Here is a 10,939-nt window from a genome sequence, read left to right as displayed (position 1 = left end):
CCGTCCTTATCGACGGCGGGTGAAGCAGGACTCGCCAGAGGGCGTGGGCGACGGCGCGACTCAATAAAATAGGGCGGCGCGCCGGACGGGCGCGGTGCTCCGCGGTGAGGGCGTCAGAGCGATCGCTAGTGACGAGTGACGAATGGTCGGCGACGTCGGCGTGAAACGACGTATACGATGGATTTGACGGCGGCGACGGCGGCGGCGATCGACACCGAGTGACGCGCCTCCTCCTCCTTCTCCTCTCCCTCATCCTCCTTTACTCCCTCGCTACTCGCTACTGTTCGGGATTGTTGCGAATAAAGAGCGCACGCGAGAGCGACCGTTCGTCATGACAGCGAGAGGGATGCGGTCGAGGAGAGCCCCGTGACGAAACGAGACGGATCTCGCCGAGGAATTTAGGTGCATTATTATGGCAGAATGGACGAACGTAAATTGCTACCGTTGCTGATGCTCTTCCTGGCAGGTAAGAACGTTAAGAACGTCGCCGAGAGTAGTAAGCGCGAAAGAGAGACAGAGAGAGAGAGAGAGAGAGAGAGAAAAGAAGGGAAGGAGGAAGCGAGAGAGAGAGAGACGCTTCCGTCATGGAACAATGCGATCTATATCCGACGATCATGCGATCCGCAGCCGGCTATAGCACGTAGCACGACGCGCGGACGATCGTTACGATTCAGGGTCAGTTATGTAAAGAGGATATCTCGCCGTCCGCGTCGCTTGTCACCGCGCGAGCAATGGTAGAGAGCACGCGATCCGCGGAACCACCTGTCGAGATCGCGATTGTTGTCGTTGTCCGCTTCCTCTTCTCTCTCATTAATTTTTTATAAGGTCTGTTTAGTTGAACTTCCTGTTCCTGCCACTTGCGTGAAAGAACAGGTCTATAGTCTTTTTTTTTTAGAATTTATTCTCGTCAAATTGTTGCGTGACGCAACGGCTAAAGGTTCATCTTAATTAATTCGTCCTGAAAAGAAGCTCAGCGTTCACATTTTATGAAGGGAGGAGAAGGAAATGAAATGCGATTAAAACGAAGAGATCTCAGGTCTCTATAATCTGTACAATTCTTACGTAGTGTTGCATGTCCACCTATGGTGGCTACTTGTTGCGCTGCGTGTCTGTGCTTGACAGAGCAAACCTTTCTATTAGATGTAATAAATTTGTTTGTCAATCTATTCATTCAGATCTCTTGAGCAATTGATAGCTCATGTCCATTTATATACCAATGTAGATTAAGTTTAGTCTTGGTTCAACTTGCTCCTTATCTTTTTCCAATTCTTACAATTAAAGGATAAAAAGTAAGTTAAACGGGGATTAAAGTTAATCAGTATTAGTAGAAATGGACATTATGTAGAAACTAGTCTAAGCTGTTATTAGTGATTATCATTAATATGTTTGACAGCTGTACAAGACAACAGTTAACGAGTATCTGCGAACTTGCAGGATGGCAGGAAGCAGGGGCTGTGGTACTGATGCGGCACGTTGCCGTGGACGTTGGTAGTGATCTGAAATTGGCCTGCACCGAAGACAATGACCTCCCGCATTCCAAGGCGTCCAATGTGATGTGGATAAGGGAGGGACGGGAGGATGGGCAGATTGAGCGGCTAAAAGTCGAACCAAACGGCATGCTGAAACTGTTAAACGTCAGCGTGGACGACGCTGGCAATTACTCGTGCACCTTCGACGACGATCTCGACACTGTGAAAACTATGATCAACGTGACGGTCAGAAGTACGTTGTTACTCGGCCGTCTTAACAAGACAATTCGTAATCGTGCATGTGTAGCAGCGTTTTCGGTTTTAAATACAGTTGATACATATCTGATTTATTAAAATTTTCCAATGAATCTAAAACTCGCGTAAAATAGCCAATGAGTTACACGAGTTTTAGATTCGTTGGAAAATTATAATAAATTAGATTTTAGATTCAAGAATCTTATTCAAGTTTTAGAGTAAGCATTACCTTATTGGAGTAAAGCCGTAGATTTTATTTTAGCGTATCTTTTTTTTTTTGTTTCTTTAGCACCTCCTTCAGCCCTGCAAAATGTATGGGTCAAGCCATCTACGATATTGGCCAACATTCTTTGGGAGGTGGGATATAACGGCGGATATCCTATCATAGACTTCACTGCCGAATATCGTTTGAAACCAGTGGCGGGCGAAGAACCGGAAGAATGGAAGGCCATTAGTCCAATACACATTCCTCCAAATTCTGTAAGTACCCTGATCTCGAGATTATAATAGAAAACGGGGATGTTGAAAAACAAGATGGGATAACTCGATAACGTTATATAATACTGTAGTTATTGCAACAGCGCAACGTTATTTTATAATGTTGTATCTGCTTCAATTGCAATTATTCGCTAGATTATGTAAGAACAAATATTTTTAATATAACGTTACAGAGTTATTCCATCCCTTGTATAAAGAGAGATTAATTGAATTGAGACTAACGAGATTGTTTCGTTGCTTTAAAGAGACAAATAGATGTGTATCATTTGGTGCCAAACACTACGTACTCGTTTCGAGTGTGGGCAACCAATCAGCTGGGAAAAGGAGAAGTCGTGGAAGTCGAGGGTCATACGCAGTACAGTATAGAAGAACTGGGTATTTTGTTGCAATTATTATTATAGAATTACTTCGCGATTCTTATATATAGAGATTTATCACTGGGATGAAATAAAATTCGAAACCGTGTATAGATATGTAGCTGAAACTGTTGCCGCTATTGTAAATTAAGAATAAAATTAAAAGGTAGCTTTTTTTTATCAAACTTTGAAAGTTGCTTATTTGAATATCGAGGTACGTTCAAGTTAAATCCTTTTATAAGTACGTAATTTTAATGAACGGCGATAGTTTTGGCACATCCTACATGTATACAACACACGTTCCACAGAAATCGTAAGAGATATATGTTTCGATTAAGCGTCTCCTTGTACAGTATCTAAGCTAAGACTAACGCAACTTTATTATGCAACATAACTAATTTTCAGAGCTCGCCCGACACCTCTTAGCCGGCGTAGAGAATTTCGATACGCGCGTCTGGGTGGCAGCCGTAGGTATTGTGATGGGCACACTTATGATTCTTGGTTTAGGTACATGTTACCTACTGTATCGCGAGTGCAAGGCACCCTGTAAGCATCCTATCTGATAACCGTAACGTAAGAGCTTCCGCTTCTACTCTGTCTCTTTACTGCTGCTACTACTACTACTACTACTTCTTTCCGCTGGCGATGATCATTAACATTCATGGCCTCTCTAATAAGCACGATGCTCGAGAAAGTCGTTTTTTTCTCTCTCCATAGAAGCCTTCGTGTAAGTTAGCTGAAGAACATACATCACATCATTTGACAAACAACAGGACCTGTTAGTATCTTAGCCGGCTATTTGACTTATCTATAATTCTGATCTTTGGCTTCTCTGTATTATGCGACAGCCATGTTTTTCGAAATTACTGATACTTTTATGATATCTCGTTTCTGTATACTCTGAGCACCTTTTGCAAAACTTCTCACTAGATTCAACATATTTACTGACAAATACGAGACAGCATTTAACGGAGATCTCATCTCATCAAGTATATTAATACAACACTTTTCAGATTGCCGCACTGAACACTAACAATAAGCACATAAGTAAACCATCAGTATTTTTATCTTTTACGATATATGGCACTTATTGGAATGAAAATCTCAAATTTCTCAATATAATTTTCCTGTCGCCAGATTTACTTGTCTGGTTACTGAAACTTTTCAATACGAATATTTTCTCTTATTATACCGATTAGATATTACTTATGCTGTACATAATGTTAACCAGCCTGCCGACTAATACTTAGTGATGATGAATGAATAGTAAATCTTACGATAGTCATAGAAAGCATTATGATCTTAGTTAAGTAATACCGATGAGATCTTTGGCAGTATATCGAGGTAGGTAGGTCAAAGGTAGCAGGTTCATTTGTCAGGCAAACGGCATTTCGATTGGCATCGGAATCTGGTACTCTATTATTACGCATTAAAAGAATTGTCGATAACCAGAAATAATTTGGGAAAACAGTGGTCGACACGAAATTCCGCGGCGTAAAATGTTTTACAGTACCTGACAAAGAAAAACCGGTGAAGGGAGAGGGTAGAAGCTAATGAGACCCGTGGCCTAGACTAATGAAAATTAATCTCCGTTCCGAAATTGCAGCGCAGCTGGAGGAGCAGGAGGTGATTGAGCTCGTCCCCAACATCATTTTGAATCCGGGATTTTTCGACGAGCGCACCGAGCACGTACCACAGGACGAGAACTTCAACAATCAGACGACTACGCGCCTCAACAACAACAGCGTCGTGCAACCTAGACGGCTTTAGCGTTTTTTGTTCAGCTTAGATCTGCTCCGCTCCGAAGTGAGTAAATTGGACGCAGTTTTCCACGTTATCTCGAACGTAAGTAACCGAATTTATCGGAAAGGCCTCGAGTTTGTCTAAACAAAAAAAAAGATGAAAAGAATGAAAGACAACGTTCGACGAAATCGATAGTAGACTAAAGAAACGCAAGACTATTTAGCAATCATGGCAAAAGGAGAATACGCTTCGGCGAAATTTCGGGACACTTCGACGGTCCATCGGTAGCTTGGAGTGACCCGACAGTTTTCTCGATTTTTTTCTTGCAATCAGAGATCGAGCGAGAGAACCGGCTTTTATTCTAAAAGGGTTTTCGTGAAACCCACGTGTCTTTAACGCGATTTTAAGAATTCCAATGGGACATTTGTAGAAAATTGCTGTTATTCTTGGAAGATTTACAAACAATTTCAAGGATAAGGCGTAAGTAGATTTTTATATGTGCAGTAATATAGAGAAGTGTAATTTAGGTAGAGTAAAACTCACTTTTGAGAAGCCGGGAGCTATATCTCCCTATCAAAATGTAATGATATTAAATAAATCACATAATTTCAAACTGATACGAACAAATGAGACTGTCGAAACGGAGGGAATTGAAAAAAAAAAAAGGAAAACGAAGGTTCGCGTTCGATCTCTGATGTTACAACGCAACAATAAAGTGTTCAAAATCAGATTGTAAGACTCCATGTCAGATTTCTTTGCGAGAGGAGGTGATAGGATTTTTTTTAGAGATGTTTACTGCAGGACGTTCTCCGTCTCTCGCTCTCGCGTGTAGTTTCTCGACGAGAACACACTCAATGATTGCTCAGTGATCGAGCTTAAAAGGAAGTGGAACTCCTGTGAGCCAAAAGATTTGTAGTAAGACTGTAACTCTAAGAGTAATAATTTAAAAGAACTCGAAGTGAGAATCACGCAATGATCGAACGATACTCAAATGAAAAAAAAAAAAAAGATGTATTTCGCACTTGTTTACCTTTTTGGAAATGTAACGCAATGTGCGCGAATGGTATGCGAGTATTACGATTTTTTTTAACATGCTCATTTATCGTTTAAGCAATCGGATCGTACGTATATACAGTATGACGAACTTACTGCCGTTTTAAGGTGTGCACAAGTCGTTGAAGGAATCCTTCCTAGGAATCTCCCTGAGAAAAAGTCTCTTTTTTTCCGTTTTGTTATAAATTTACGTGTAGATACCCCTTTTGTGCGTCTTTGTAACGTATGCTACTGCTCGTTATGTGTGGTCTTCGTGGAAAAATCCCGCGAATTCGAAAGAATTCCGATAGGATAGAGAAGAATATTATTTTAATTCTAACAGTGTCTTGAGCTATATTCTTTTTACGTACGTTAGATTTTGCCCGTAATATTTTTCAATCTGCATGCGATTGTTCGAGGGATGCGCAATATTGCTTTGGCACACTTCTGCACCACCTTGATAACTATCACAACTATGTCTAACGACTCACCGACTCACACGTTGTTTCGTAAAAATCAAATTTTCCCGAACAGCGACTAACGAAAGGGGGAAAAGAGAAACGGGCGGATAAAGTCCGCGAAAGCACAAGTATCAATAGGTGTAATAAAACCGTGCGAGAAGATACATGGCGTTCCACTTCGGCGGCACCATTTTTTTCCGGCGTTACTTCGATCGATGTCGTTTCCTAGTTGAGAAGGAAGCCCCGCTTGTGTATCATTCATTAGCATCGTCGGAAAATGAGGCGGTAGGGAAGTGGATCGCCTACAGCAAGCCTACAACGCGCGTGGAGTAACGTGCATTCTCTTTGCATCGCGTGCAATAATAAGATTTCAATAATCCTAGCACTTAATTATACATTAAAAAATAAGATGAAGACAGAAACACATTACATATTTTGAATAACGCTATCGTACTAGACGTGGAATGAATCTCTGCTATGATTGAGCAACTGGACATTCTGCAACACGGTGTCTCTCTCGGCACCGTGTTTCGTGCGCGTGCACAGGACTCCAATATTAACGTTCGACAGCGGCAGTTAACGGATGGACGTTTGATTTCTGCTTATGAAAAAGAATACTTGATGTAGAGTAGCAGTCGATTTTGATGAATACGTTGTTCCTGTACATCCGTTATACTTTCTCCCGTTGCTTTAATTAACTGCATTCGATCGTTTACCAGAGAAAACGCAGTACATAGTTTTTCCTGAGATATTTGTTGAACATAATTTGTATATAATTTGTCAAATTACTATATGTAATAATTTGAGCGTTCCTCTTCTTTCTGTCAGTGAGAAACGTAATGGGTTCAATTAAAATTTATTAAATCCACTCAGAGCATAATGGCACACATATAAGTTTCAAGTCATCTGTAAGGTGACAAGATACTTTAATGCACGCAGGTTGTATAAAAATTGGTTGTGCGTTGTTACATTGAGGCTTTGGATTCGCTTCTCCTTTCAACTCCATTCTTGAATACACATATATATGAGTATGTGTATAAACGAATGGTGATTTAAGAGTAAGCGGATCGACATTTAGCTTCGTACTATGCACTCTGTGTTGTGAATGGTATATAGATATATATATACATATAAGAAAATAATACAATAATAATTATAATGACATGAAAATACGTGTATATGTATACACATAAATATATATACATATATAATATATTTATATAACCGAGACATCATGCTATTTTAGGCATAAGTAAAGACAATTTTTTATATACATTACGATTATGCTGAAACCTGATGATAATATTTATCTAATATACACGTCGAGACAAGGCGATGACTCTACATTATAACGCGATTACTACGTCTTGCTTTGCTAATCGAAGAATATCGCTCACGAAAGTTACTTATGTAGTGCATCCCTCCCTAATTTACCACAGAAGAGTCGTATTTTTGCCCAGGACATCAGAAATACGAATCGCTAAGAACAGTATAGCGTTAAACCAAAAATTATGATAGTATCGATTTTTAATACGATTATCTAAATTTGAGTTTTTATAATTTATATATAATAATAATTATGATTTATGAATATAATTATAGAATTATCATTCTCTGTAATTATACAGGATGTTCTATTTTAATCTTTCCACGCATTTATCTCCCGAACTATTCGTTTTTCGAAAAAATATTTCAAATAAAACTTACTCTGTTCGAAGGGGACATTTTATTTTATTGTTAGACACAGGTCTTGTCTAAGTGAAGATGCCTCCAAGATTTCCAAGGTGATACAGGACACCCTGTACAATTGAGTATTACTAATTTAATTCTTTTGCGATTTGCAAGGCGCGCGTGGAGTTATTTGATTCTTCAACTAATACGACTCTTCATTTTCAATTAGAAATTTTAGACATAACTCTTTGCTTTTTACCAAAATGTAATATTAAACATACCTAATGCCTACAGCAAAAATTACTAAAGAAAGCCGTTTCATCTCATAGAGACGAAACGGTGCAGTAGTGTAATCCAACAAAAATTATTCTTATAACGACTACTAAGCTATTAAGATTGCGATAACTTTCAAGAAGCATCGTGCGTCATGGAATTTCTGCCATTGTACTGTGTGGAGGGAATAGCATATCTACGCGCATACGAAATGTATGTCCGTGCGATGGAGATTATTTTTCTTATGTAGAAAACGCGTCCGCTGCAAATCCTATCATTATAATAAGCGAGAAATGGCATTCTCTGAAGAATGATGAATTGACATACACCAACCGCGCTTTATATATATTTACATAGCAATATATATATTTTCTATTCCTTTCTACAGTTAGGATCGTATAAGAAAATCGCCGATAATAGATGTACGCGGGCAAAAGTGAATTAGGAATCGTAATGTGGAGGGAAATATTTGATGATGTAATGAGATTATATGATCGCGAGTGTAAGTGTATACCTACAGTAATAATGGCAGATATTTTATATTCATATCATAAAACACAGTAATAATCTATGTGCTATCGTAGTAATCCTTGTAAACGCAATTTTCAATACGTTTGTAATTTTTAAGGTGAGGCAATCGAGAGAAGACAATCCTGAGAGAGTGATTTCTTACGAACAACTTTCAGACTTTTATGTTATTGTCAATTCTTTTTTGTAGTATCTTTGAGATTCTATATATCGTTAAACTTATTAAATTTAATACATTTTTTAGTATCATGTAATACTGAAAACGGAGTCTTCTTTTTTCTGTCTAAAAAGTTCTAAAAATTTTTCTAGCACTGGAAAGAAATTAATTTGGGATCTCTTTCTAGATTATTTTTTTCTACAATGTAATTTCTTTCATCGACGCCTTATCTTAAATCTTCGTCTTTTTATTTAATTAACTCTGCTGCATCAACGCTCTCACTCTCTTCCGCGAATAGGTCTCCTCGCTTCTCTGAGATTCATTTTTATCTGTTCGCCTGCGTACTATTATTTATACAACAGCTTATGTAACAGCACCGCCGCGTTAGACGTGCGTGCAATTAATCGTACTCCTATTGATATACCTTGCATAATTATCCCCGATATACCTCGATGATTAGCGCACTCTTCGATGAAACGTATATATTAAGCGAAGCACAATGCCAATAGAATAGTATGTTTAATGGTTGCTAGTGCCACCATGTATCGTCCCCAACATACATATTTGCCTGCCTAATTACATCCCGATGTGCGATGAACATACGTGTGTGGTTTCTATATGAGAAAAAAAAAGAGGAAAAAAAATACGCTACGGCTTCTTCCATGATATGACAGAATGTATCGATGCTTTCATAGATAATTAATGTCGGATACCGGGTGTTTTCCCTCCCTTACTGTGTAACTAGCACTTTCTTTGTTTTCCCTCATGAAAATTACACTTGCCGCATATCGCTGGCGCGGTACCGTTCGTTTAAACCCCTTTAAATATTGTGGCGACAGCAGCAAAGAAAGAAACGTATTACAGCAGATATTATCGCAAATTATTTATATGTCGCGAATGCATAATTCGACTCGATTATCAATAATTTATTATGATTAATATTCAAACAAATTCGGGATCGGATTCTAGGTCACATTCCGAGACGTAGGAAAGAATCGTAGTTATAATTATCTGTAATAATAGTAATTAGTTCTGATTAATAATTTTAATCGAATAATTAATAATTTTTAAGAATATTGATAATTGTAAATATAAATTTTCTCAAATGTAATTACTTTCTGTAACGAATTATAATTTTAAAATTGTATATTTAACCATTTATGATTAATTAGAACTTTAACTAGTCAGACAGTTAAATTTTAAGTTATAATCACTTGATCTTCTGTTTTACATTTTTTTATCTTCTATTTTCTTGTTTAAAAAAAGATCTTTTTTTTTAATTCTTCGCTTTCTTGTTTTGCAAAAATCTTGTTAGATTTAATACGTTTTTTTTTAGATCTGTGATGTTAGATGGTGAAAAAAAGTCCGATCCTGAATATGTCCCAGTGTATTCATTCTTTTATATTTATAGCATTTAGATGATGTCTTGTAGAATTTTATTTTAGTACGGCGCTGTGAGATGAAGAGTAGGGGCCATAAATGACCAAAAAGAATAGTTTAGCTTTAACAAGTATACCTCTGTTATTAACTGCTGTTGTTTTTGTTTGCTAGATATTTTATTGTTTTTCTTGCGTATATACTATGTTGCGTTTATGTATACTTATTGTTTTGTTCTTTTCGAATTCAATCTATATTGCGTATTATCTTACTGTTAAAATAATCTCAGTCAACAGCAGTACACGTGCGTTTAGCGATAAGTTGTTATTTGTTGTTCATTGGTGCAAAAATGTTTTCTATGCAACGTCAAGAATTAGAAAATCATGCTATTCGATATGTCTTTCAATAGTTTTATAAAACGTGTCTCAGAGATGAAAAAAAAAGAAGATAATAATTTTGTTACTTTCACTTTATTAACAATAAGAGCGACGTTTTTGAGATTGTTTTACTATTGTTTTTCTTGCGTATACGCTTTAATCTTTAACTAGAAGGCGATGGCAATGAATACATTCCACCAAGTACAAAGGCACCTGTGCAATCTTTGATTAAATGGAAATTTATGTAGGAACCTAACGGTATATTTACTGAATTAGATATTGGCTTTTTTGTAAGATGAAAGTAATGGTTGTGCTTGAGTGCAAATACCGTCATTGTCCAGGCTGTTACCGACAGATAACATCCGTATATAGTCGCACACGGCTCGTGCGAGCCGAGGAGAGCATTAACACTAGGCACATATCAGCGAGATGTAATGAAGATTATCATAATTAGCAGCGCTCTGTATCTTTATATCGATACCGTTTGCGATCATTAATGTAATACGATGTATGTAATATCCGAATGTCAAGTTTCTTTTGTTAAAGCGAAATTAAACATTGAATTTCCTACGAAGCGAGTCTCGTTTTTTTGTTCACTTCTAACCGCTAGAGTAGCGATTACGTTGCTTCGCGCTAATGCCTCGTACAATCATGTACTCGTCGCTTCCGCCGTACATCCGTATGATAACGACATCTTCTAGCGATAATTGTAACCGATAGTGTTAGTCCACGGTCATGGTTG

General features: G+C 37.9%; 1 protein-coding gene across 4 annotated transcripts; it reads left to right on the top strand.

The window, feature by feature from the left end:
• Positions 1-95: 95 nt before the first annotated feature.
• LOC139771037 (contactin-2) lies at positions 96-10,771 on the top strand. 4 transcript variants are annotated; one of them, XM_071703470.1, is made up of 6 exons: positions 96-466; positions 1,394-1,722; positions 2,014-2,204; positions 2,468-2,597; positions 2,984-3,124; positions 4,185-10,771. In XM_071703470.1, the coding sequence occupies exons 2-6, from the start codon at positions 1,464-1,466 to the stop codon at positions 4,346-4,348; spliced, it is 885 nt and encodes a 294-aa protein (XP_071559571.1). In that variant the 5' UTR covers positions 96-466; positions 1,394-1,463; the 3' UTR covers positions 4,349-10,771. The 4 variants fall into 4 exon arrangements, with proteins under 4 accessions (XP_071559571.1, XP_071559569.1, XP_071559573.1 ...); XM_071703468.1 differs by having other exon boundaries at positions 98-466; positions 1,435-1,722; XM_071703472.1 differs by having other exon boundaries at positions 99-466; positions 1,435-1,722; positions 4,190-10,771.
• Positions 10,772-10,939: the final 168 nt, after the last annotated feature.

The sequence above is a fragment of the Temnothorax nylanderi genome, unplaced genomic scaffold, assembly GCF_030848795.1.
Source record: "Temnothorax nylanderi isolate EJ_2023f unplaced genomic scaffold, tnyl_v1.0 TNYL_tig0035_pilon, whole genome shotgun sequence".
Classification (NCBI taxonomy): domain Eukaryota; kingdom Metazoa; phylum Arthropoda; class Insecta; order Hymenoptera; family Formicidae; genus Temnothorax; species Temnothorax nylanderi.
The sequence above is the reverse complement of the archived record's forward strand: the minus strand, read 5'-3'. Positions and strand labels throughout refer to the sequence as shown.